Here is a 27446-nt window from a genome sequence, read left to right on the forward strand (position 1 = left end):
TAGTTTTCATTTTTGGCTGGAGGAAACTTGTATATAAAAATTGTGTATGTAGTAATTGTATGTATAAAATGGGGCTAGTAATAATGGTAAAGATAAAAAAGAAAGCGGCTAATATTTTGCCTTTCTAAAACTTGTGGAGAATCTGCCACAGGGAAAATATGTGAATAATATAATTAGCTCAGTTTTGCCAGAGTTTTATCTTAAGAAGGAGGTTCTTGTGGACTTTGGGGCAGATGTAGATGTTTTTATTTAAAAGATGCTTTAAGAAATGTATTTCTGTTGATGGACATTTTGACAGGGAGACAATCTTTCAATCCCAAACCATCAAACTATGCTCACAGAATGAGGAACAAGGGTCGAGAAAAAGGCTTAGGACCAGAAGTACCTTTGGCCTTGGTTTCCCATCATCTAAGAGGAGGACAGTTTGGCCTGCTTGCCTCGTGGTCCCCATGGCATCTGTATCCTGCTGCGTTCATCCCTCCGTGGGATGTGCAACCGCTGCTGCTGTATGCTTGGCTGCTCCCCTGTTGTGTTTCTGCCTGTGCCCCCTCACAAAGGGGGCCCTGGCCTGGGCCACGTGCTCATCTGTCCTCTCCCTGGCACAGGCTGCTGGAGGCTCAGCTGCAGGCCCAGAGCCTGGAGCATGAGGAGGAGGTGGAGCGTCTCAAGGCCCAGCTGGAGGCCCTGAAGGAGGAGATGGACAAACAGCAGCAGACCTTCTGCCAGACGCTACTGCTCTCCCCAGAGGCCCAGGTGGAATTCGGCATCCAGCAGGAGATATCCCGGCTGACCAACGAGAATCTGGTGGGTAGCCATGTCTAGTGGACCCCAGCCTTGGGAAGTCACATTCTGGAAGAAAATGGGATCGGGGTTGCCTTTGGCAAAACTGACAAGGTTCATGACCCTTGGCCCTATAGTAGGAACAGAGATTCTAGAAGTCTCCAGTCAAGACCCCTTCACTGGAGCTGAAAGATCTCAGACAGCCTCACTCCTATGCCTGGGGCCTTGTTGTTGGCTGGGGGGCCTCACCTGCCTTCTTGCCGAATTTCATTGGTCTGAGCTGCTTTACCTGGCAGCTGGCTTCCAAGAGGATGAAAGCAGGAACAGCGAGACCCCTTAAGACTCAGTCCCGGAACTAACTGTTGCTTCTGCCCATTGATCAAAACCAGTCTCATGGCTAGGCCAGATATGGTGAGAGAGAGATTCTACCTCTTGAGGGGAGGAGTAGTGGAAGAAGTTGTTGGGGGCCTCTTTGCAGACAGTCAGCAAAGGAGCCCCAGCAGATGCCAGAAAAATGGAAGAGGGCCCCTGTCTGATGAGAGCTTGCAGATTGGTCAGTAGGGGAAGCAAGATATATGATAAAGGAGAGAAAGTAGATAGTGTTTTTAAAAGCATGATTCTGCCTTGAGTTAACAATGAGTATTACAGGAAGAGAATAAATGGTGGGGCGAGCTTTTCGGAGGACGTGAGGCTTGAGCTGAGACAGGAGGTATGAAGGGGATGTCAATCATGGAGACTGGCAGAGGGGGAGGGAGAAGAAAAGCATGGACCAAGGCAACCAGACAGGAGTAAAGGCAGTCGGAGGGTGGGGCTCAGCAGTGCCAATCACCTTTTGGAGCTGAATGTGCCTGTGGAGTGCAACACGTTCATGTGCCCACAATGCATCCCGTCCAGGAGTCCAGCCATGGCTGTCATTTCACTTTATAACCAGATCATCTGTGGTTGGGTGGCCAGTTCACTTGATCCCAAGAGGAAAAGTGGGGTCCCAGACTCACAGCTGAATAGCACTTACATACACATGATCTTCCCTCCCTCCCTCTCTCTCCCTCTCTTTGTCTGCAAGTCACTCTCTGATGCATATATATGTGTTACCTGGTGGCTTTATGAAAAGAAATGCACCATATTAAAGAAAGCTACCTGGCCAGCTTCTGCCAGGTAGAGGAGGCAGCCTAGGAAATGCATTTGGTGGCTTATGTTCCCTGGGGGGCCATTGACCAAGTAGTGCAGTGAACAACCACCCTATAAAGAGGGCTGTGCACCATGCAGGTACTGCGTTAGCTCACAGCACACCAACACAGGGTTACCAAGGCCACACTTAGGAGAGTTAGTGAATGGAAAGAGGTGGGTAGTCCTACCTTAGGAGACCTACCTTAAGAGAGCAAAAGGAAACAGTGCAGTGGGCCCCTCTGCTGGGGTGGTGACACTGGGGCATGAGTAGGGGCCTGTGCTGCTGGCCGGGCAAGGAGGAGGAGGAGGAGGAGGGCTCCAGCTTGCAGCCTACTGAGAGACTCCTTCCAGAACGTGGTCCTCATTTGCCCAGACAGAGTCTGGGAACCCTAGGGAAAGCCAGCTGCAGCAGGTTCCAGGGGCTGTTGGTGATGTATGTTCACCTGCTTAGCAAGCATTCCTGCCTACCGTGTGCCAGCTGGTGAAGCACTGACCTCTGGCAGAGAGGAGACCGTGTATACACAACCACAGCACAAGGTGCTTGGCAGCCTCACGGGGAGTATAAAGGAAGTCAGCGGAAACGGCTTGAGGCTGGAGTGGTTGGGAAGGTGTCTGTGTAGAGGGGAAGATGTGATTGTCCCTCCTGGTAGCAACTTTAAAAGTTTAGAGCCATCTTCAGATGTGCTCATTTTTCATTTCCAAGATTCCTTATGAATTGAACTCATTATTCTGTAAGCTTTTGTAATTTTAGGCTTTAGGACTTTGGGCCTTGGTGTCTCCACAAGTTTACAACCACTGTGGCCAGCACTGTGTTCCCTTTATTTGTTCTAAATTTGTTGATTTCAAGCTTTAAAGATTCCCATGTGGTTCCAATACCCCTACAAAGTTTGGGTAGCATAGCTCTATGTAATTCCACTTAGCACATTAAGGAATTCAGCCTTCTGGGATTTGTAGGGGGTTGGGGGTTAAACACCCAGGCATGTCTTAGCACGAAGCCACCATTAGTGACATGGATCTTTACAATCACCTCTGCTTGAGCATTTCGGGAGGGGTATTGGATTTTCTGGGCTTTCCTGAGAAGCTGACTGAGATGTCAGAGCTCTCAAAGACAGGAGTCAAAGCCTGGCCACTGGATTAATCTTTCCTTCTTGAAGCATCTGGTGTATAAGATGCTACAAATAGGCATTAGAGCATTTATTGTCTGTCCTCCCAGGGTGTAGTGAGGGTTTTCAAAGTAATGGTGGAAAAGACACAAGAAATACTTTATCTTGTGGATTTGGTAATGTTGTACAGAGGAGCTTTGGACTGATGGTGGTCATAGTACCAGTGTCCTGGTCCTGATCCGGTCTGGAGCAGCCCTGGGCTCCCCATTCACTGGGCTGGCCAAGTCTTGTGGCCCCAAGTGTTAATCCTTTGCAAGAGTCAGAGCTGTAGCTGAGGATTCAGTGGGATTGGATCTGGACAGGGTTATATGAGCATGAGGCAGGGGTGGCACTGCAGCAGAGCCGGGGAGCCAGGGACGTCACATGCTTTGGTGCTGCTTGGGAAGGCACCTAACGGGGGAGACAGAGTCTGAGTAGAACTCAGGGTTCACAGGAGACCTTTGGTAGCCACAGAGAATCCTGGCTCAAGTTTCTCTAGACACCTGGGTCCTTTCTACCAACTGGCCTCTCACAGAGAGGCCACTCTTAGGTCACTGATTAAGGTTTTACTGTCTGCTGCCTCTCCTGTCATTTAAGCTGGGTTTTTAGATGCCTCTCAATTTAAGAAGTATTTTTAAAGATGTGCTTCTTTATCAAGATGAATAAAGTCCCTAACAACATCTATAACTAGGTGTGTAGCTTGGGATGGCCACATCCCTGGGACTGGGCCAACTCCTGTCAACAGGCTGATCTTAAAAAGTTGTCACCCAATGTGTTTGTAGAGGCTCCACCATGGATTACTCGCTTCTGTCTTCCTGTCGCTCTCTAGTCACCGAGGCCAGCTCTAATGGTGATGGAGCAGGGCTCTTCTTCTCCTCTTTGTGTCCCTGGCCACAGAGGACCACTGCTAAGCTGGGATGGGGGTGACATTAATGACAGCAAACTCCTCCCTCAGCGGCTTGCTGTTCTAGGTCTCAGTGGTCTGATGGGCTTCCAGTGGCAACAGCTGCTAGGGACTGGGGCCACACCAGTGTCCTGTTTTGCCTCTGGGCCCTGGATAATCTCACTTGCCTGCTTGCTCTTCCAACCTCACTGACCCCTGCATTCTCACACCTCCACCTGTCCATTCCTTCCCAGGGCACTGCCCGCCCCACCCTGGGGCTCCTAGGCTGAGTGTGTCTCCTGGGGGGTTGGCATGGCAACCAGAGGAGGCTTGGCTTGGGGAGGCTTGGGATTCAGCAAGGCGCCAGAGAGCCTGACCTGGGAGGAGTCTTGCCTTGAGAGAATGGACTCTGACTCATCATCTCCCACTTCCTGAGTTCCAGAGCAGGTGGCAACAGCCTGTGAGGAGCAGCTCTCCTGGCGCATTTCTGACGGCTGCCCACGGGCCGCACTGGTCACCTCCCACTCCAAGCAGGATTTTACCCCTACCATCCCAGGCCAGGCTGATGTCTGTTCTCACACTGCTTCCTCTGCTTCCAGGACCTTAAAGAACTGGTAGAAAAGCTGGAAAAGAATGAGAGGAAGCTCAAAAAGCAACTGAAGATTTACATGAAGAAAGCCCAGGACCTAGAAGGTAGGGGGGTGTGAGTGAGTGTGTTTTGTGAATCAGAGGTACACTTGGCCACACCTGTGGGTGTGAGCTGCCTGCCTGCCCTCTGCACATTCTTCCTACTTCATTGATTCCTTGGTGACTCTGTCCAGTCCAGCCACATGATAGAAGTCAGATCCCATGAGCTTACACATCTACAGTTGCCAGAATATGGACAAAAGACACTTGAATTCAGCCAGTTTGGGTGCTTATTCTGAGCAAGGCTATGCAGGGCTAGATGAATGGGGAACCCAGAGGTGACCTGGTGGTCCCTGCCCTCAAACGGCTTGAAGTTTGCTGTGTAACACAAAGACCTAAACCCCAAGGTCCTCACTCCATGCTATGGGGAGTCAGGATTAAACTTCCAATCTGGGATCTTCAGGTAGAGATTTAAATCACTCTTCCAGAAAGACCTAGAATGTTCTCTCCCTCTGACTCCCTGCTGCAAATCTCACTGTGTCACTCTTTACATATGTCACCCTGCTTGGAACCCTCTTTCAGCCCCTCACTGCTTGGATACCCCTCCACATCCTTCCACCCTTAGCTCAGGAGCCACATGCCCAGGGCTTGAGTCTCATCTTAGATAGTCCTGACCCTGCTTGTGTGTTGGGCACAGCCCTGATCACAGGTGTCATTTTACCTGTTTAATCTCCTGCTCCTCTAGACTGGAAGCTCTTAGAGGGCAGGGATGTCTGTGATCTCCATGCAGGGGGACACTTCTCTTCATATCTGCCCATGTGCCCACCAACTTTGGATTTGCTATTCCTCCAGTTCTCATTCTCCTAGTCTCTTGGCTTTAAGCTTTGCTTACTCTGAAGACCTATCACTCTCTCTTTTCTGATGTTTCTCTGTGTCTGCCCCTACCCCTGTGTCCAGTTCTTGTCCCCTGTTCCCAGATTGCTTAGTAGCTTCCCAGTCCTGTTTTTTCACAGCACTGTCTGGCCTTTGCCGTTGCCTTATTGCCTGCAGAATGAAATCTCAGCCCTTGTCTGCCAGCCTTCATCCTCTCACACTCTTCCCCACCTCCGCTCAGAGCCTCCCTTCAGCCACTAGGAGTTCATGGAGCACCCTTCCCTGGGTGTCACTCATCCTGGTCCTCTTCCATTGGTCCTCTCCCAGTGGATCAGCCCCTTTGAACCTGGATGTGAGAGTCCCACCCACCCTTCATCTCACCTCTTCCGCGGGGTCCTTTGAGCCCGACCACCATCAGCACCTACATCATCAGCACCCACCCTTCATCCCACCTCCTCCGTGGGGTCCTTCCAGCCCACCACCACCAGCACCCACATCACACACTCCTGGCTTGGTGCCTGACTGAGCTGTGTCGTAGTGTTTCCATGTGAATGTACAGATGTGTCTCCTTAGTTCGACTGGCCAGGGACAGATTAAGCATGCCATAGTGTCTGTTCCCATGCTTAGGACAGCGTCCCGTGTGCAGTCAGCACTGAGATGTGTTTGGGAATAACGCTGTGGTTGCCCACTGTCCCTCTACCATGGTGTGAGGCTGAGGAGAGGCCTGAGTGAGGGTTGACCAGGCCTTTATACCCTCAACCCTGCCACCGAAACTCTTCCCAAATAGTCATCATCTTATGTAGTTGCAAAGACTGCACTTGGCAGCTTCCTAAACCTGAACCTGCATTTAGTGGCTGAGGACGTGTCCTTACTATCACCATCACCACCCTGATCCACCGCGCACAGGTGACAGACAGTGCCCAGGCCTTGCCCTGAACACCTGGGTTTGCCCTGCGGCTGCGTCACGATGGCCGCGCTGTGGCCACACACAGGGAACTGAGTGTAGTGGGCCAGGCCAAAGCCAAGCACTTCCCAGAAAAATGGTATCTCCTTTCCTTAGAAGTCAGTAGGGAAAGAGAAACAGCTGTGCAGGAGCTGCGACAGACCATGCTGGCTCTCATCCTTCACAAGTTTTCTCTGGTCTGAAACCTGCCTGATGCCTTTTCGGATGTTTCCTCTCCCCTATCCAGAGTGTGGACCCCAGTGTTGGATGCTGAGCTCCTCACTTACACTTGGGGTGTGGCTCTGGCTGCAGGAACAGACCCCGCAAAGAGAGTGGAAGCTCGGAGAACCCAGTATGCCCCCTGCCCCAGGTCCCATCCTCCACCTGCCAGAGATGCCCCTTCCCCCGCCCCAGGTCCCATCCTCCAGCCGCCAGAGATGCCCGCTACCCTCAGGCCTGCAGCTGGAAGTCTCATCCATGCTTTCTGTTTTCTTTCCTGCTCAGCTGCCCAGGCGTTGGCCCAGAGTGAGAGGAAGCGCCATGAGCTCAACAGGCAGGTCACGGTCCAGCGGAAAGAGAAGGATTTCCAGGGCATGCTGGAGTACCACAAAGAGGACGAGGCCCTCCTCATCCGGAACCTGGTGACAGGTCAGGACCCTCTGTGCCACCCCATGCTGCCTGCCCCTCCTTCAGCCCCCACTCCCATCTCCATCCCCAGCACAACCCCCACACCCCTTCCTCCACCTCCTGCACAGCCCCCACCCTCTGTCTGCTACTTGCCCTTGTACCTGCCCCCATCTTCCACTCCCCACACCCACTCTCATCCTCCCTCCAGCTCCTGCTGTCTCCAGCTGCTATTCTTGATGGCAAGACCCACTGCTTCTTTGTTCTGCCCATAGGATGGAAGTGGGAGGGGAGCCGCCCACATGCTTTTCCTCAGCAGCAGCCACAGCCCCCTTTCCTTGGTGCAGCTCTGTATGGGCCCCAGTGCTTTGGCAATGATGGAAGCTCATGCTTTTGGAGCACATCCTCTGCCAGACACATCCTTCTGCCAGACTCATCCCTCATTTAATCCTCACAACCTCCCTTTAAGTCAGAACTGCTGCCTTCTCATTTTACACTGAAGGAAACGGAGACTCTAGTAACTTGCCCAGGTCACACAGCTGGGAAGCAGTGGATCAAGGATTCAGATTCCTTCTGTTTGGTTAGGACTTTACAGTTTAAAGTGCTATGTGGTACAGCACATGTGGATGTGGTCTCTGGAATCACATGGGCTGTGTTCAGACCTGGCTTCTTTCCTAACCAGCCACACATGGCCGTGGCTGTACTACTCACCAGTGTTCTTGTGTAGAGCACAGGAAAGGGGATCATGCCGCTGGCATGGAGTTGTGAGAATGACAGTTCATATTTCGTTGCTCACACATGGTCCCTGGACCAGCAGCATCAGCATCACCTGGGAAGGGGTGAGAGATGCAGAGTTTCGGGCCCCATGCCAGGCCTCCTGGATTGCAAAGCACATAACAAGATGCCAGGTGACATTCACAGGCTCATTAAAATGAGGAATGCTAAGCTCCTGCAGTCTGTCTGGGATCACCCTGGTCCCACTGTCACAGTTCATCAGGGTTAGCTTTTACTGTCTGTGCAATCATCTACAGTTTCTCATCCAGGCATGTGGCTGAATCAGGGCTGGCCTGCCAGCCCCCCACCCCCATGTGCTCCCTAGGGCCACCAGGCAGCTGTGAGAGCCACTGCTCAGAACCCTTCCCCAGCTGGGCTCCTAGAACTGAAAGACCTTCCACACTAGCTGCCAAGAGGGCAGGGTTTTCTCTGTGAAAAGAGGAGCCCCCGCCACCTCTCTGAGTCCCTCTTGGCTGCTCAGCAAGGGCCAGGAGGGAGTCTTTGTGACCTGTGCAGCTTGCTCAGGTTTGTGCCCGGTGCTGCTTTGCCAGTCGTACCAGCTCCCTCCCCTCCGGTCTTGTGCCCCATCTGCCACAGGCCACTGCAACAGGCCACCTCCCTGCTCTGTACCAACCCAGTCCAGCATCCCCCTGCAGAGCCAGGAAGAGTCTTAGAGGAGAGAGTCCTGTGTGAAAGAGGAGAAATCTTTGGTGGTCTGATCCACTGGACCCTGAGCCAGCAGCTCCCTTCTCCATGGCGCCTTAGTGAAATGTGGATGATGACACTGACCTGCCTGCCCCATGATGTGAAGTGTGACAAAGGCAAAATGCTGTGTTAAAACTGCAGAACCTTTCTCAAATGTGAGGCTTTCAAAGAAGTGGTAGCTTTTGCAGGAATATTTGAAGTTCAAATAAGAGGCAAGCATTATTTTAGAGAAACTTATGTAAGATTGAAGTCTGACTCTGCTGAGCACTGTGACTAGGGCCGAGGGACCCAGAAAGAACAGATTGTGACGTCTGCCTTAAACAGATTTTCTCCAGCTGTTTGGTTTGTGTGTTTTTAGTAGCCTGCTTCTTAGATGTATTTTGCTCTTTTAAAAAGCTTAATCTCCCCTACAGTTGTCCAGCAATTAAATGTGATGTAAGTTTATCTTAAACTTCCTTAAACAGACTGCATCTTGTTCAAATGCAGTTAGCAACAAACCTTTCATCTCTGGTGAATGAAACTTTCAATAAATAAGGCTGCTTGTGTCAGACAGGTGGCTCCCCCCTGCCATTTGCCAGGGTTTTTACAGAGAAAACCCTGCCATCAGCATGAGATGACCCTTGCTCAGGTGGCCCCAGGAAAGGTCATCTCCTGCTGAGCTACCTAGGAAAATCCCGCAGTCATCTTCCCTCCAAAAGACCCCATCCAAACAAATGCCAAAACTTGACCGCCGACCACCTACCTCTTAGGTACCTGGCACTGGCCAGTTGCTGTGGAGGAGAAATAAAACTAGTGTCATCGTCTCTTCCCCAAGATGCTAACATTTAGCTGGGGCACCCAAACAAGCTTTATTCAATCACAATAGAACATTCCAAGGCAGGACAAGTTGTTTGCAATCTGCACATGGATCGGATTTGAAGTAAGAAGTTATGGATTGGAAGTCTGGGCCTACAAAATACATTCTCCTGGATAAATGTGACCAGCATTCTAATTAGAGCCAATGGCCAATCCACAGCTATCTGTTGGACCTATAAAATGCCCAAACGTCAACCATGTACTCAAGAGTATTATGGCCTACAGTTAGCATTTAACTAGAAGGATGCGTTGGAGCAGGAACAGTGTAACCCAAGTACCAACTGGAGCTGCTGGCAGCAGAGCCCAGCCCAGGACTGACCTGGTAGAAGGTTTGCAAGGATACTGCCCACCTGCAGGTGGGAGGGAGGTGGCCTCCCTTCATTGCCATTCTGAGCCTAGAGGTGGCTCATGAGGCCTCATTTGGGAGGGTATGGGTGTAAAGAACAAGGGTTGGCGATACAGTGCAGAGCTATGGTGAGACCCCTGGGGCCTTGTGCTCCTGCCCCATTCTCACCTGTCATCTTGCCTTTGCACCAGGCCTTTCCTCCTAGTTCTCTGGCCTCCTACCACCACCTGTTGCCTTAAGCCTGGCTCTCCTGGCATGGTCTGGAATAGCAAATGGTCTGACAGCTGCTTCCTGTCCCTCCAGGGCCTTTTGCAAGAAAGGGCTGAAAGGCTGAGTCTGCAGTTAATGGGGAGACTCACAAGGCCCTTCCAGTCCAGCCAGAGCAGCCCTTGCCCAGGCAAGGGCAGGAGTGTGGGACACAGAGGAGAGCAGTTGGGGGAAATAAGAGAGCCACTGGAGAGATGCATGCTGAGCAGCAGCACCGGGGTGGGAGAGGGGGGCCTGCCTGATGTATTTGGCTGTGAAACTGGGCAAGCACGGCTGGGTAATTTGTTCCTGAGGTTGTTCCAGCCTCCCTAGCCCTCGGCAGGCTGGCCCTGTCTTTGGGAACATACAATCTGTCTAATTCTGGAGCTAGCCCTTGCCTTCTGGAAGTGGTGGTGCCCACGAATCAGGAGTTCCTGCCCCCATGTGGGAGCTAGGTCCTGTCCTCAGCCTTCCTCTTGCCGTGGGCCCCTGTTGGCTGCAGACCGAGGCATCTGTGTAACTTGCAGGCACTTTTCCTCCATATTGTTAGGCTGAGGCATTAGAAGCCTGTTTCAGTGTTGTAGTGCAGACAATTAGGAATGTGGTTTTGTTTGTTTGTGTTTTTAACCGCAGTGTCTGAAACTACTGGTAGGCATGCTCGGGAGTTTGGGTACCCTGGGTGGCTTCTCTCCCAATCCTCTTTGAGATATCTATTCCTAGATGAGCTATGGGGAAATACTGAAAACATCTCTATTCAGATGAAGATTCTGACAGCCTCCACTGTCCCCCATAGCTCTAACTCTTGCCATTTGCTGCTGTCGTTGCCCTTAGACTTGAAGCCCCAGATGCTGTCGGGCGCAGTGCCCTGTCTCCCTGCCTACATCCTCTACATGTGCATCCGGCATGCGGACTACACCAACGACGATCTCAAGGTGCACTCCCTGCTGACCTCCACCATCAATGGCATTAAGAAAGTCCTGAAAGTAAGCAGCCCCTGCAGAAGGTCATGGTTTGTGGTGGGTAGAGCGAAGCCAGCCCCCTACTGTTGCTTCTCTGTGTGTGGGTTTGGCTGTAGTGAATTCTCCTAAGGCTCCAACTTTGAAGGTAAATGAGCCACAGAAGCATCCATGTAACCAGGATGCCTGGCAGTTCCCAGAGAAGGATGCTCAGGCCCAGCAATGGCAGGAAGCCCAGGACTCTGGTGTAGGTAGCCCTCCAGCTCCTCCCTGCTGAGCCTCCGGACATGCCCAGTGCTTACAGAAGCCTTGGCCTGTGCACTGCCACAGGTGCTAGGGAGACATCGTGCTGCAGCCAAGGGTGTGTGGGCCTCGCCCTGGAGCAAGTTCAGGGACGCCCCTGAAACACGGGCCCTCTCCACCTTTCCAAGGGGCCGGGTGCTTGCTTCCCTGGGGGGTAACACAGGGAGGGCTGTGACATTCCATCACTTCCCAAGGTGAGGCAGCCTGGGCCAGGACAGGGCTTGCCGCAGGGTGTTAAAAGTGCTCAGGAATGGCACCTGAAGGCACAAGGCTTTTCTTGAATGTAGTGCAGCCACTGCAGAAACAGGCTGGCCTGCAGGGAGGGTGAGGCCTGTTCACACAGGGGTGAGGGCCAGGCAGTGGGAGGTGAGGTTCTTGAGGGAGATGAGCCCTCAGTGAGAGGGATTCCTACCTGCTAGCAGGCCTGTGCCCCGAGTATTATTGCTGTTAGAGACCATCTTTAGTTCTCACACACTACTGCTTCCAGGATACAAGTCATTCTCAAAAGCTCTGAGTCCAAACCAATTCTGGAGTCCACTGAGCTGCTGGTCGCTGCTCTGAGAATTCCAGAGCCAGCGTTTAAGTCTGGTTTCCTGCCCTCAGTAGCTGCATTGCCCTCCACAGACAATTTATATATCTACATGCTAGTGGCTCTCAGATTTGTGTCTCCAGCCTTGACCCTCTTTCATGAGCACCATCCAGCTGGAATCTTGGGCCAGTCTAGGCCAATTTAGGGCTGACAGAAATGTCACTTCCTTAGGAAAGCTTTCCCTAATTCTGAGCTAAAATAGCATGTCCCAGCCCCAGCAGTCGCTTTCTATTCAACCTCATTTTTTTTTTGGTCGTACCTCATACCACTCTGTCATTTAAATAATGATAATGCTTACTTGACAGAATGAGCTGCGTGAAGTCATCAGTTTTAATGCAGCAGCTGTCTCATAGCTGTTTGGGTTGCTAAGCAGGCTTTTTCACCTAGTTAGGGTTTGTAGCCATTTTCTAGAGAGTTAAAGCCATGATGCATCTGACGTCTAGATAAATGGGACACCAAACTATTTTGCTGTTATGCTCTTTAGCATCACTTGTGTTGGATAACTGGCAGTTCAGAAACAGAGCCAGCTAGCCCAGGCGGTTAGACGAGAGCCCAGGGCTGCTGGGGCAGAGCCTCATCTGTCACTCAGCTTTGCATTCATTCTTCAGCCATGGAAGGCAGCCTGTCCTTTATGTGTGTCCCTGTATGTGCACCACTGATCAGGGGACCAAGATGGGGGTTCTGTGTACCATCCCTGGTGACAGAGGAACACTCACGCAGCCTCTCAGCAATGGGTCTCAATCCCGTGACTGTCAAGTGCCCTGCCCAGCCTCAGGGCTGCTCAGGAACACTAGGTAAGGGTAGGAAATGTGGGGAGAGAGGTACCAAGGAAGCATTTCACCAGACGAGAGCCACTTAGAGCTGAGGATGTCCTTTTCTTTTCACAGAAGCACAATGATGACTTTGAGATGACATCATTCTGGTTATCCAACACCTGCCGCCTTCTTCACTGTCTGAAGCAGTACAGCGGGGATGAGGTGAGTGGGGAGCGGGGCACCCAGGAGGCATTTCTGCTTCATCCAAATGTGGTTGAGAAGTGCTTTGTATCCCCTCCGAGGTCAGTGGGGTCTTTGGAGCACCCTTGGGGACCTCAGACTGTGGGCACACCTTATCATACCTCGTGGCTGGAAGCAGGAATAAGGCTGGCCACAGGAGACCTGCCTCCAGGAGGCCTTGATGAGCCCAAGGGGCCCCAGAAAGCACTCCTGGGTTATGTAAGCACAGTCTGCATAACCCATTATCAATAGAGGCCCTGGGAGTCTCCATGAAACTCCTGTAACCTGACATTTCTGTATCAGCTCTAGAAGAGCCCCACTGCAGTGGATACTGGCAGGAAGCTCAGTTGCCTAGTGGGTCACCCTGTCTCCTAAGCCAACCAATAAATCTGTCCATTTCAAGACAGACAAAGATGGCCACAAGAAAAGAGGCACACCATAATCAGAACTACGTGTGTGCAAACTGACCTGGAGGCCCAGCTCCATGCATGTATCCAAATTGGATTCCTTGACCTGAGGCCCAATTACTAACCCCATCACTTCAAAATCCATACCAGACCTGTAAGGCCCAGCTTTTTCTGGAATTCACATTCCCAGCTTTGGTCCCTGAAAGAACTTCTCCCATGCTCTGCACTCTGCCCAATGACCTAGTAATATGTGGCTTGTTTCCATTCTAGTTTCTCTGGTGAGAATCCCAACTCGTTCCAGATATGCCCACTCACAGGTTCCTGTAGGTCTTCCTGACTTTTCTTCCCCTTCCTTTCACATATCTCACCATCTACCCTTCCCAAGGTGAAGACATAGTGTAAACCAAAATAGTGTGACCATATTTAAAGCTTTATTCCATCTTTTGTGCCAGAACCAATTTTGACAGGCTCTTCTCCCTGGGTTAGTAAAAGGATATGCCCTTCCTTTCAGTCTTACCTTCTTTACAGTTGGCTTGACTCCATCTCTCTCCTAAGAACCAGTACTTCATTTGATGGCCTGCTTTTATTATAAAAGGGATGGGCCAAAGGTTAAAGAAATGGCCATTTCAAACCACATGTCTTCTGTTACAAAATCATAATATCCAAGCATTTACTTGAAGCATAGAGCTACATGTAATGTTATTTCACTGAGGTCCATCACTTTACCCAATGTTATACACATTCTAAATGGGAGGTTATGTAAGGCTAGGGCAGGACCTAGAACTCCATTACATTAGGCTGTGGTTACATGTGCTCATATTCTCTGGGTCAAGAGCTGAACCACAGCATAACCAGATCCATGTAGTCCAAATAACAAGGAAGAATGATTGACTCTTATCTTCATCATTACAATTATCCCCTTTTCTGCCTGCTTTTGTTCATATTAAGATGGCTTTGTATTTGACACAGTACAACAGGCCTTGCTGAAGATGGTTGCCCTTTTGGGAACACTAATCTTTTTGGCAGATACTGGTTTCCCTCGGCCTGAATGAAAAGGATATTGGTCACATGAGTCCTTCTGATATCAGCAGTTCCCTTAACTTACATGTGATTTCATCTGATTAATACAGAAAGCTAAGAGGACACAGTGCTATAGCTACGAAATCACTTTAGTTCATCTATTAATTCTGATACCCAGTGATAGAATCTGCATAAAATTTCTCCTCATACAAGCCTATAATCTGGACATGGCCACACTCCTTTAGAGGCTGCACGTCATCTAACATTTTAGGGGGACCTGGTATATTGGAGAAAGCACTGGATGAAGTGAGAAAGCAGGGATCCCTTTCTCTGGACCTGGTACCAACCTGGGTTTTGCTACTGTAGGGAAATCACTTCGCCTCAGGGATTTGGACTGAGCGATTCAGGCTTTCTCTCTCATGTTGAGTTTTTCCACTTCCTTCAAGTTCAAAGGTCATCAGTGAGGCCTCAAAGAACTGACAGGGTTTTGTAAAACATCATCTACATAGGGAGGGCCTGAGTAGGCCCCCTGCCCACCAAATAGATGACTAAAGTTACCAGAGCCCTGGAAGTTGTGCTGGGCCCAGCAGACCACAGAACTCAGTAGTGCACGCCTCTCCCTCTGCAGGGCTTCATGACTCAGAACACTGCAAAGCAGAACGAACACTGTCTTAAGAACTTTGACCTCACCGAATACCGTCAGGTGCTGAGTGACCTTTCCATTCAGATCTACCAGCAGCTCATTAAAATTGCCGAGGGCGTGTTACAGCCAATGATAGGTAAGCTGGCAGCAGGAGAGCTACATCACTCATCATGGGATCTGAAATGAGGGGAAGGCGTGGTCAGCACCCTCTGCCTTTCAGGAACCAGATATATTAGCCATGACCTCCAGAAAGCCAGAACCTTCCAGTGAAGGCAGAACTGAAGTGTGCACATCATGCTTAAAAAGAGCTGTGAAAGTATTTGACACGGTGCAAGAGGCATAGGTGACTTTCCCTTTATCTCTTTTTCTGTAATATATTGTATTTTTTCCCAAATTTTAATACATAGTAAATGTAAACTCAAAAGGTACAAATGCATATACAGTGAGAAAACATAACCCTCTTAACCTATTATGAACTTGATTCATGGAAAAAAGCAGGAGTGTTCATGCGAAAGGACACAGCAGTCGGCACGATGCATCAGTATTTATTAGATACTTGCTTTGAACCAAGCAGTGTACTTGGGCACTGAACATGAAATCAGAATTGAGAAATGAGAGCAGTTACATTTTCAATCGGAAGAAAAATGATGTGTAGATGCATTATTCACTGTGCTCTGCAAAGGCTGGGAAAGAAACTACCTGGACCTACCTGTTCATAATGCTTTCCCCAGGTTCTTACAACACAAATAGGTTATGGGTGAATCCCAAGAAGGACCAATCTAGAAAGACATTACTTGAAATGAGGTTCATTCAAAACCTTCCTTCCTGTCTGGAAATCTTTTTATAAGGCACCAGACAGAGGGAGAACTGACATATCAAGCTGGAGATACTCAGAATAATGTGAAGGTTAATAGCACCAGTTCTGGAGTCAGACAGACTTGGGTTTAAATCCTGGCCCTGCCACTCCCTATCAGTGTGACCTCAGACAGGTTATTTAACCTCTTTATGCCTCAACTTCTTCATAAAAATGGGAAGTATTTCATAGAGTTGTTGGAAGATTGAAAGTGATACTGAACATAAAGCCCCTGGTGTGTAGGCAATTGCTGCTTAGTAAGTATGACAGACCAATGAAGCTCTTATTGACATAGTCAGTGGCTGGACCAGGATGACACCCAGGTTCCACAATTCTCAAACTGTGGACTTTAGCACAGGTGATACCAAATCAAGCTGGTATATGCCCGTCATCTTTGTCTAATCGCCAGTAAATTGAGTGAAAATGCTGTCCACAGCTGTTTTATTCCATACAGAAATCAACACATTAGAAATTCTTTGCCAAATGTTATAAGTTCCTAAGCATGTCAACATTGCACACCTCTGGATGGTATCATTGCTAAAGCCCGGAGCACTAAATGATTTGAGTGGTCCAATCTTTGCGTTGTCAGTGGGGAATGCAAGCTTCTCTAATTGTGCTTTTCTTTCAGTTTCTGCCATGTTGGAAAATGAGAGCATTCAGGGTCTATCTGGTGTGAAGCCCACCGGCTACCGGAAGCGCTCCTCCAGCATGGCAGATGGGGATAACTCATACTGCCTGGAAGCTATCATCCGCCAGATGAATGCCTTTCATACAGTCATGTGTGACCAGGGCTTGGACCCTGAGATCATCCTGCAGGTATTCAAACAGCTCTTCTACATGATCAACGCAGTGACTCTTAACAACCTGCTCTTGCGGAAGGACGTCTGCTCTTGGAGCACAGGCATGCAACTCAGGTAAGAGAGGAGCACCCCCCAACAACACAGATAGAGTGGGCCCTCACTGACTGCAGCTAGAATCAGAACACAAGACTGCTGTTTCTAAAAATGAAATCCAAATCTAATTGACCGTCCTTGTCTCCATCAGCCTGTGACTCACATCCATCACCTTTTTATCTGTTGGTGAAATCCATCGAACACTGAGATGGTTGACTTGGTAAACAAATTAGTTCAAAGCTTAAAGATGTTGATGTACTCTAAGTTAAAGACTAAATACAAAGCAGATAGGTCAGAGAGAAAACTCGGTGAGTTAAGAGGCATGAAGGCTCACACAGAAGTATAAATACATTTGTGAATGTTAAATATAAATACTTACAATTCAATATATTTAATGCCTGTGTTTCCCCGTTAACTTATATAGACACTTCAGGTATTTCATCTTTGCTTGATTTTAAGTACCCACTCATTCATTTATTCATTCTTTATTCAACAAATAGTTCCTGAGTGCAAGGCACTTGCCATGCTTTTTAACCATATGAGATAAATAATGGCACTAGCTGCAGCTGGCCTGCAAAACGCAACAGGTGTCCCCTTCTCAGTGAATTAGGAGGACCAGCTTAACGCAGCTTGCTTTCTACTTATGGCTAAGGTACAATATAAGTCAGCTTGAGGAGTGGCTTCGGGGAAGAAACCTTCACCAGAGTGGAGCAGTTCAGACCATGGAACCTCTGATCCAAGCAGCCCAGCTCCTGCAGTTAAAGAAGAAAACCCAGGAGGATGCAGAGGCCATCTGCTCCCTGTGTACCTCCCTCAGCACCCAGCAGGTACAGTCACTCCGCACCTCTGTCAACCGTGATATTCCAAGCAAGCCCAGCGTCCATTCCAAGTCTGTTCTCGTTAGTGGTTAGTTGTTAGTGTTGCACTCCCACCCTTTATATACCCCTAATGATACAATTTTGAAGTGTAGCTGATGGGATATTCCTAGATGAACCAAAAACCATTTGGTCTGTGAAACAAGATGCCACGGATACTGTTTTCTGGTAACTCTCTATCCCTCTTACTCACTTAAAAAGATAAGGTAGCAAACCCACAAAACGTCAAGTTTAGGTAAAAACTTTTTTAAATATAATGAATTCTGGAATGTTTATTACATAGAAATCCACAAATTTTCAGAAATTGGCAGCATCAGGTATTTGCTTTCTTTACAACTATAATTGTAAGAAAAAAGTTTTCTTTAAAACTAATTTCAATATGGTCATATTTTCACTCACACTCATTTATATTGTTTTAAATGAAGTCATTAAGAACTTAGGGGCATTTAAGTGTTGCTTTCCTTTTCCCTAAAAAATGTGTAACTGTGACTCAGTTGCCGACACATTGCCAGTCCCTGAAAGATAAATAACAAAATCCAAACTCAGTACAGAAAAACACATCTTAATATAGCAAAGTGAACACCTTTCCTTACCTCCTCCACTTACTATTAAAATATTGAACTCTTAAAAAAACTGCTTCCTTCTGTAAACATTTCCAGAAAGTCTTCAAACATTTTTCTCCTCTTTAAATACGTTTCACTTAACATAAGTTTCTTCTAGAATGCAGCTGGCATTGCATTTGGGCAGTCTACTTCCACCAAACCAGTGGTAGGCAGACAAAAGAGTATCTCCTGTTCAAATACTCATTTGTAAACAATGTTGGGGGACAGGGGTAGTTAGGTATTAAACAAGATCTTTCTCATCTCAGGTAAGATCTCCAGTACTCTTCAGAAGAAACCTTTAAATTACTAGTATATATGAGGCTGAGGATTTCAGGCAGCTGCATTCTAAACTCCTCATTGTGTATACCAACAAGCATAGTGGGGAGGGGCAGGTGGGTTTACAGGAGACCTGAATTCGGTGAGAGGACTCGGATCCACCTGGCAAAGCTGTGGGCTCTAGTTTACTGGATGCAGGCTCCAAGGGTAAATGTCAGTCCAGCTCCATCTGTGTTGTGGGCCTTGTCTAAAGAGGATCACACTCTTGTACCAATGTCACATATTCTTTAAAGTTCAAAAGTTGTCTCGTGTTCATTTAGCTCTGTGCTAAATTCTGTTTTTACCCCCAACAGATTGTCAAAATTTTAAATCTTTATACTCCCCTGAATGAATTTGAAGAACGGGTAACAGTGGCCTTTATAAGAACAATCCAGGTGAGTTTTAAAATAGTAATTTTGTAAAGTCCAGCCTAAGACTATAAAGGAAATTGAAAATTTGGGTTTTAATCTTGCTTCTCTTTATTACTAAAATACTGGTTACATATATGCTAGGAAACCTTACATTCCTAGGCTTTCTACTTAGATAAACATGAACCATATCACCCATGAGTAACTATTTACACACAGAAAACTCAACTTTTATAATATCTGCCTCTCAGATTATAGACATAGTTTAAGCATTATTTCATTTGCCACTAGCATGTTACTGAACTATTAGCGCCAAATGGAATTAACAATGTCAGCAGAATGTCAGCCCTAACCATAAATAGAACTAAGAAATGTTCTTTAAAGAAAACAATTTGAGCTCTTAAATCTTTGTCTAAGACTTATGATATAGGCCAGGCACGGTGGCTCACGCCTGTAATCCCAGCACTTTGGGAGGCCGAGGCGGGGGGATCACGAGGTCAGAAGATCAAGACCATCCTGGCTAACATGGTGAAACCCCATCTCTACTAAAATACAAAAAATTAGCCGGGCGTGGTGGTGGGCGCCTATAGTCCCAGCTACTCGGGAGGCTGAGGCAGGAGAATGGCTTGAACCCGGGAGGCAGAGCTTGCAGTGAGCCGAGATCACGCCACTGCACTCCAGCCTGGGCGACAGAGTGAGACTGTGTCTCAAAAAAAAAAAAAAAAAAAAAAAAAAAAGACAATATTTGCTTTTAGGAAAATGCTTGCAAGAAAACGTATTAGGGAAAACAGTTATTTAAATCTGTCTTTTCCTAAGATGATGGGAATGTTTTACTTAAAGATGAGCTTCCTCAAGCCGAGCCCAAGGTGATGGCTGAGTGCCTGACCTTTGCATGTGATAGTAACTGTGACAGTGTTGGAATGATAGTCATGTCGCAGTGATTCAGAAAACAGGCCACACTTCTCTCATGATTACCTGTGGGGAGCACCTCAGGGGAGACATAGCACTCCCTCAAACTTTTAAATGACCTTGTTGGCCAGTGAAATGATGTTGACACGAAACAAGGATTAAAAAGGGGTTCAGGGGGAAGTGATCAGAGGGAGAGTCAGGAAAAAGGGAACCAAATGGAGGTTTATCAAAGACACTGAAGAAACGTGAGGAAACATGGAGCTTTGTACAAGAACCTGTTCCCTTTGGAATACTCCTGGGATTTTATTTGGAGCTCCTTACAGTGTTTCAGTGTAGATCCAGAGATTTAGAGAGCCCTGAAAAGAGCTAAAAAGGGGTTTGAAAAGAGCCAAGGCAAAAAAAAAAACCTAAATGAACTTTAGCCCAGCATCTAAGTAGGGAACAGAGGCCAACAGAGGGAACGTCTGGGAAGGGGTGCCTAGTCAGACTAAAGGTTGTTCTCCTAAGGGCAATGACAGAAACACAGTTGATTGTTAAAGACACAGGCCACAGAGCGGGGCAGGCAGAGTGAGTCCCTACTTACCAACATGAATATAACAACAGGGTTGTGGGTGGTGCTGACAGAAAGGATCCTGTTAGGATGCTCATAGTCAGCTGCTGAATGGGAAGAGTTTGATGACAGAAGCCACTGAGATACCTGACCCTGGACCCGTTATATGGATTTTTATGGAGGGCTGATAATTTACACAAAAGTGCAAGTTTAGAAAGTCTTGTTTGGTTTTGAATATCTGAGACACACATTAGAGGGAGAACTATAACTGCTCATAAATCGGCAACCCCACTGTTTGTGAGAATTCAGGTTAAAAAATATATGCCAAATCATACTGCAGGTTTATTGGATCAAGGACAAAGGAAAAATATAATGGAGGTTAAGCCCAAATATTCTCTCGAAGGTTGTATAGTCAGATTCTGAATCTTCCTCAGTAATCAATTTCAGTGTCTCGCAGTTCTAGCAAAATATTTTTTTTTCACGAGCTATAGCTTTATGTTCTGTTTCTACCTATACAATGCTCAGAAGAAATGGTGAATGATCAGTCCCACCCTCCTACATTTGAACTCACATGTGTGATAAAGACAAGTTACTTGTTAAAGCAAACCATTGCTTGGGCGCTATGGGCTTTTTATAGCTTTGTACTGACCTTTAAAAATGTAAATTTGAAGTTGCTAAACTCACCAAAGCATTCACAGGAGGATTTCTGTGAAATGATCACCTTGTATATTTTAATTGACTAAACGTATGCATGCCTTTTGCTGTTGAGTTGTGATAATATAGGTAATATTTCACTTTCTTTTCCCATTTTTATACTCTCTAAAATTTCTTCAAACCCCTTAGGTAGTGAAGTCTACTGTCACATCTAACTAATGTGGAGAAATACAAGGGCCCTTAAGTGCTACAAAGATGACTTTTTTTCCCAGAGCCTCCTGCCATTTCACATTTTACATACATATGCCATGTGATAGGTTCGTGATGATAAACGCAGCAAACCTCAGAGTGGGCTGTGTATGAGCTGTCAACAATCCCAGAGAATCATTCTGCCAGGCCACACCAGAGCCATCATTGAGTATCTTGAATTAGTGAGGCTACTTGCTTATTCCTCCCTAAATACCTTTCTCTCCTTTAAACTTCTCTCCCATTATTTCAGACCTCTTCTTCAAATGATTAAAATTACTTTAAAATTTTGGCCCATCTTTCCAGATGCCAAACACATGGGTACTGGAAATTTAAGTCATGCTTTCTATTCATAATTCAGGTAATGGATGAAAACATGGGCAATTCTAGGTTCCCCTGCCACTATAGAGCCATCTTACAATGCCATGCTCCAACTGACTTCATTCTGTAATCCAATTTCCCAGCACTTTTCAAATGCTGCTATGTATTTACTGACCATGGCCTGTTTCGAGGTTTAAGAAAAATAAATTGTGTTTTCACAAAATCAGGATATATTGATTTTCCTTTTTGGCAATACTCCCACAGTTAACCCTATTGACTTTTGTAAAAGTACAGCTTCTACCAGCAGTTCATGGTTCAGAGGTCAATGGTTAATCTACGGGCATGAGGAACAAAGGAGCATATTATAAAACTGATAACAGCAAATACAGCACTTACTATGTGCCAGTGATGGTACTCTGTGTTCTTTACACCTGTTAACTCTTTTAATCCTCACAACCTTATGAGAAGGATACTCTTCCCCATCCCATGGTTTTGGGGTATGTGTGTTCCATTTTAACCATTTTTAAGTGTATAGTTCAGTGGTGTTAAGTATATTCACAATATTACATAACCATCACCACTATTTCCAAAATTCTTTCATCATCCTAAACAGAAACACTACCCATTTGGGCGAATAATATTCTCCCTTCCCTTCAACCCTGGGTAGGCTTCTGTATGTACATTTTATGTAAATTCTAGATATCACATACAAGTTGAGTCATACAATATTCTTTCGGGTCTGGCTTATTTCACTTAGGTTCTCAAAGGTCATCCATGTTGTAGCATGCATAAGAACTTCATTTATTTTTTTAGTGACTAATATTCCCTTTATATATCCCATTCCGTCTATTCACTGGTTGATGGAAACTGCACTGTTTCTACCTTTTGGCTATTGGGAATCATGCCGCTATGAACATTGTTGCACAAGTAGCAGAGATCCATTTTTCAGTTCTTCGGGGCATATATTTAGAGGCAGAATTACTGGGTCATATGGTAACTCTATATTTAACTTTTTGAAGAACCTCAAACTTTTCCACAGCAGCTATAGCATTTTACATTCCCACCAGCAATGCATGAGAGTTCCAGTTTCCCCGCATCCTCACCAACACTTGTGATTTTCCAGCTTTTTAAAATTATAGCCATCTTAATGGGTGTGAAGTGGCATATCATTGTGGTTTGGATTTGTATCTCTCTGATGACTAGCATCTTTTCATGCGCCTATTGGCCATGTGTGTATCTTCTCTGGAGAAATATCTATTCCGGTCTTTAATTCATTTTTAAATTAGATTATTGTCTTTTGGGTATTGAGTTGTAGGAGTTATTTGTATAATCTGGACATTAAATCCTTATCGGATATGATTTGCAAGTATTTTCTCCCATTCTGTGGGTTGTCTTTTCACTTTCTTGATAGCGTCCTTTGATGCAGGAGTTTTAAATTTTGAGGATGTCCAATCTATGTATATTTTTTTGTTTCCTATGCTCTTGATGTCATTTTTAAGAACCATAAATACTTTCCCCTATGTTTTCTAAGAGTTTTACAGATTTAGCACCCTGTAAGTTTTTGATCCATTCTGAGTTAATTTTTATATATGGTATAAGGTGAATGTCCCACTTCATTCTTCTGTATGTGGCTATCCAGTTGTCTCAGCACCATTTGTCAAAGATAGTGCCCTTTCCCTCATTGAATGGACTTGGCACCCTTGTCAAAAATCAATTGACCAAAAATATGAGGGTTTTTTTTTTTTCTGGGCCCTTATATTCTATTGGTCTATATGTCTGTCCGTATACTCAGTACCATAGCTTTGATTCCCATAGCTTTGTAAAAGTTTTCAAATGGGAAGTGTGAGTCCTCCAATTTTGTTTTCCTTTTTTTTTTTTTTTTTTTTGAGACAGAGTCTCACTCCATCACCCATGGAGTGCAGTAGCGCAATCTTGGCTCACTGCAACTTCCGCCTCCCAGGTTCAAGCAATTCTCCTGTCTCAGCCTCCCAAGTAGCTGGGATTATAGGCATGCACCACCATACCTGGCTAATTTTTGCATTTTTAGTAGAGATGGGGCTTCACCATGTTTGCCAGGTTGGTCTCAAACTCCCAACCTCAGGTGATCTCCCCACCTCAGCTTCCCGAAGTGCTGGGATTGCAGGCATGAGCCATTGCACCCAGCCAATCTTGTTATTTTTCAGGATTGCTTTGACTAGTCAAGATCCCTTGAAGTTCGATATGAATTTTAGGATTTTTTTAGATTTCTGTGAAAAACATCATTGGGATTTTGATAGGGATTGCATTGAATCTGTAGATTGCTTTATGTAGTATTGTCATCTTAAGTCTTCTAGTACATGAACATGGGGTGTCTTTCCATTTGTTTAGGTCTTGACTTTTTCAGAAGTCTTGCACCTTCTTGGCTAGATTTATTCCTAAGTATTTTATTCCTTTTGATGTTACCGTAAGTGGAATTGTTTTTCTTTCTGATTATTCATTACTAGTGAATAGAAATACAACTGATTTTTACATGTTGGTTTTTTATTATGTACTTTGCTGAATTCATTTATTAGCTCTAGCAATATTTGTGTGTGTGTGTGGATTCTTTTGGTTTTTCTACATGTAAGATATGTTGTCTGCAAAAGGATCATTTTAAATTGGCTGCCTCATATCTCTTTTCTTGCATAATTGCCCTGGCTAGAACTATACTGTGGTAACAACAGGCATCCTTCTCTTATTCTTGATCTTAGAGGAAAAACTTTTTGAGTGTGATGTTTGTGATGTTAAATGTGGGGTTTTTACATATGGTCTTTATCATGGAGGGATTTATCTTTTTATCAAAAAAAAGTTGGATTTTGGCAAATGCTTTTTCTGCATCAGTTGAGATGATGTGGATTTTTTCCTCTTCATTCTGTTATTGTGGTATATTACATTGATTTTTATGTTGAACTAATCTTGCTTTCTGAAGATAAATCCTGCTTGGTCATGGTGTATAATCCTTTTAACCTTTTACTGAATTCAATTTGCTAGTATTTCGTTGAAGGGCTTTTACATCTGTATTGATAAGGGATGAATATAGTTTTGTTTTCTTACAGTGTCTTTATCTGGCTTTGATATTAGGGTTATACTGGCCTCATAGAATGAGTTAAAGTGTGCCTTCCTCTTTGATTTTTAGGAAGAGTTTGAGAACTGGTGTTAATTCTTCTTTAAATGTTTGATAGTCTTCACCAGTGAAGTCCATCTTGGGCTTTCCTTTGTTGGGAAATATTTAATTACTAATTCAATATCCTTACTTGTTATAGGTCTATTCAGATTTTCTATTTCTTCTTAAATCAGTTTTGGTAGTTTGTGTGTTCCTGGGATTTTGTCCATTTCATCTAGGTTATCCAATTTGTTGGTGTTAAATTTTTCATAGTATTCTCTTATAATCCTTTTTGTTTCTGTAAAATTGGCAGTAATGTCCTCACTTTCATTTCTGATTTGCTAATTTCTCATTTTAGTCTTCCTGCACGCCTGTAATCCCAGCTACTTGGGGGGCTGAGGCAGGAGAATCACTTGAACCTGGGAGGCAGAGATTACAGTGAGCAGAGATCACAGCATTGTGCTCCAGCCTGGGCGACACAGCAAGACCCTGTCTAAAAAAAAAAAAATTGTCAATTTTTTGAACCAACTTTGATTTCGTTTGTTTTGGGTATTGTTCTATTCTCTATTTTTTCCATCTAATTTGTGTTACTTCATTTCTTCTAGGTTTAGGTTTAGTTTGCTCTTTTTCTGATTCCTTAAGGTATACAGTTAGGTTATTGATTTGAGATTTTTTTTTAATGTAGACATTTACAGCTACAAACTTTTTAGCACTATGTTTATCCCATCCCATAAGCTTTGGTTTGTTATATTTTTATTGTCTAATTCCCCCTGTGATTTCTTTAGTCCATTGGCTATTTAAGAACTTATTGTTTTCCATATATTTGTGGATTTCGCAGTTTTCTTTCATTTATTGATTTATAGTTTCATTCCATCCTAATCAGAAAAAATATTTTATAGGGCTTTAATATTTTAAAATTTATTCAGACTTGTTTGAATATTGGAGGCTGTTCCATATGCATTGAGAAGAATGTGTATGCTGCTAAGTGGGGTGTTCCATATGTGTTTGTTAGGACTAATTGGTTTATAGTGTTGTTCATGGCCTCTATTTTCTTATTGATCTTCTATCTGGTTCTATCCATGATTAAAAATGGGGTATTGAAATGTCCAACCATTACTGTAGAACTATTCTCCCTTAAAGTCTGTCAATTCTCCCTTCAGATATTTTGGGGTTCTGTTGCTAGATGCAGATGTTTATTATATCTTCTTGATGAGTTGAACCTTTTATTAAAATATAATGTCCTTCTTTGTCTCTGGAAATGACTTAATTTTCTCCTTCATTCTTGAAGGGTAGTTTTGCCAGATTTAGAATTCTTAGCAGACAAGATTTTTTCCTTTCAGGATTTGAATTGTGTCATCCCACTGCCTCCTAGCCTCCATGGTTTCTGATGAAAAAACAGCTGTTAATCTTATTTGAGGATACCTTATACAGTCAGCCCTCCATATCCACAGGTTCCATATCTGCAGATTCAGCCAACCACAAATTCAAAATTCAGTATTCACAGGATGCAGAACCTGTAGCTATGGAGGGACAACTTTTTCTATCTATGGTTTCTATAGGGCCAACTGCAGTACTTGCATATCCATGGATCTGGGTATCTGTGGGAATTCTGGGAACCAATCCCCCATGGATACTGAGGGACGACTGTATGTGACAAGTCACTTCTTTCTCACTGCCTTCAAGACTCCCTCTTTGTCTTAGGGTTTTGACAATTTAGTGTAATGTGTTTCACTGTGAATCTCTTTGCCTTTATCCTGCTTGGAGTTCATTGAGCTTTTTGGATGATTACATACATGTCTTTCATCAGATTTAGGAAGTTTCAGGCATTATTTCTTCAAATATTTTGTTGCCCCCTTCTTGCTCTTTTCCTTCTGGTACTCCTGTAATGTGTATGTTCGTATACTTGATGGTGTCCGATAGGTCTGTTAGGCTCTGTTCATTTTTACCTCATTATTTTTATTTTCTTCTCAGACTGGATCATTTCAATTGCTTTATCTTCAAATTCACTGATCTTTTCTTCTGCCTGCTCAAGTCTACTGTTAAACTCCTCTAGTGAATTTTTCATTTCAGTTTTTGTGCTTTTCCTAAAATTTATGGCTTCAAGTAGGAAGCAGGGAGGGGCTCTGTGCCTTTAAATTTTCCAGTTGATGCCACTAGTGGAAGCCATTGCATCCCAAGAAATGTCTAAACCAAGACAGGCATCTGCTGGGACCCACCAGATCAACCAAAGTGCACAACCCCAAATTTTTGGAGGACAAGGTCCCACTGCCTGCCCTGGCCAGCTAGCTACTCCAGGAATGTGGGCTGCTATCCCCATAGCTTCAGGGGAGCTGAAGAGAGGGGGATAGTAGCTGGGTCACACACACGGTTCCCTTAGCAAAGATCAGCAGCCTCTCCCTTTATCAATCAGTCTCCCGATTGTTATAAATGTCCAATCAAGTTCCAGAGTTACGAGATAGTTGACAATCACTGTTTCTAGTTTAAGGTAGCTTCAGTGGAGGGACCAATCCCTAGAGCTTCCTACTCTGCCATTTTATGTGATGTACTCTTCTCTCATACTACAGGTAAAGAAACTGAGGCATAAAAAAATTCAGGAATTTGCCCAGGGTGGTGCCAGGATTAGAGCTCAGCTGTCTACCTAAAAATAACCCATGCCCTTGGCCACTTCACTATAGTGCCTCTCCATATGGTTTGCACCTGAGATGTATTTTATATTCTCCCTTAGAAAATTTTTCAAAGAATGCTAGAATTGGGAGAGAGCTTACAGCCCTCTGATCTCCAAGAAGCCTAAGTCAGGGCTTCTCTCCCCACTAAATACCTCAAGGGTAAGGAGATGACATTCTCCTGGTCCTCAAGTTCTA

At 45.5% G+C, this 27446-nt stretch overlaps 1 protein-coding gene and 1 long non-coding RNA gene across 4 annotated transcripts in view; one reads left to right on the forward strand and one right to left on the reverse strand.

Annotated features, from left to right (window-relative positions):
* Window positions 1–27446, forward strand: part of MYO5B (myosin VB) — a 374136-nt gene that overhangs the window by 346208 nt on the left and 482 nt on the right. For all 3 annotated transcript variants that reach the window (XM_058438377.1, XM_058438378.1, XM_058438376.1), the window contains 9 exons: window positions 606–804; window positions 4572–4665; window positions 6920–7063; window positions 10797–10948; window positions 12701–12790; window positions 14864–15014; window positions 16360–16645; window positions 17277–17451; window positions 18731–18811. In XM_058438377.1, coding sequence (XP_058294360.1) covers window positions 606–804; window positions 4572–4665; window positions 6920–7063; window positions 10797–10948; window positions 12701–12790; window positions 14864–15014; window positions 16360–16645; window positions 17277–17451; window positions 18731–18811 — 1372 coding nt within the window. The remainder of the gene's footprint in view (window positions 1–605; window positions 805–4571; window positions 4666–6919; window positions 7064–10796; window positions 10949–12700; window positions 12791–14863; window positions 15015–16359; window positions 16646–17276; window positions 17452–18730; window positions 18812–27446) is intronic.
* The window catches only part of LOC116468549 (uncharacterized), a 36970-nt gene continuing 12710 nt past the window's right edge, over window positions 3187–27446 (reverse strand). Inside the window, exons 2-4 of the long non-coding RNA XR_004248081.1 lie at window positions 14794–14882; window positions 13733–13795; window positions 3187–4595 (exon numbers count right to left, since the gene is read on the reverse strand). This is a non-coding gene — a long non-coding RNA (uncharacterized LOC116468549). The remainder of the gene's footprint in view (window positions 4596–13732; window positions 13796–14793; window positions 14883–27446) is intronic.

The sequence above is a fragment of the Hylobates moloch genome, unplaced genomic scaffold (genome assembly GCF_009828535.3).
Source record: "Hylobates moloch isolate HMO894 unplaced genomic scaffold, HMol_V3 SCAFFOLD_5, whole genome shotgun sequence".
In the NCBI taxonomy this organism is placed as follows: Eukaryota; Metazoa; Chordata; class Mammalia; order Primates; family Hylobatidae; genus Hylobates; species Hylobates moloch.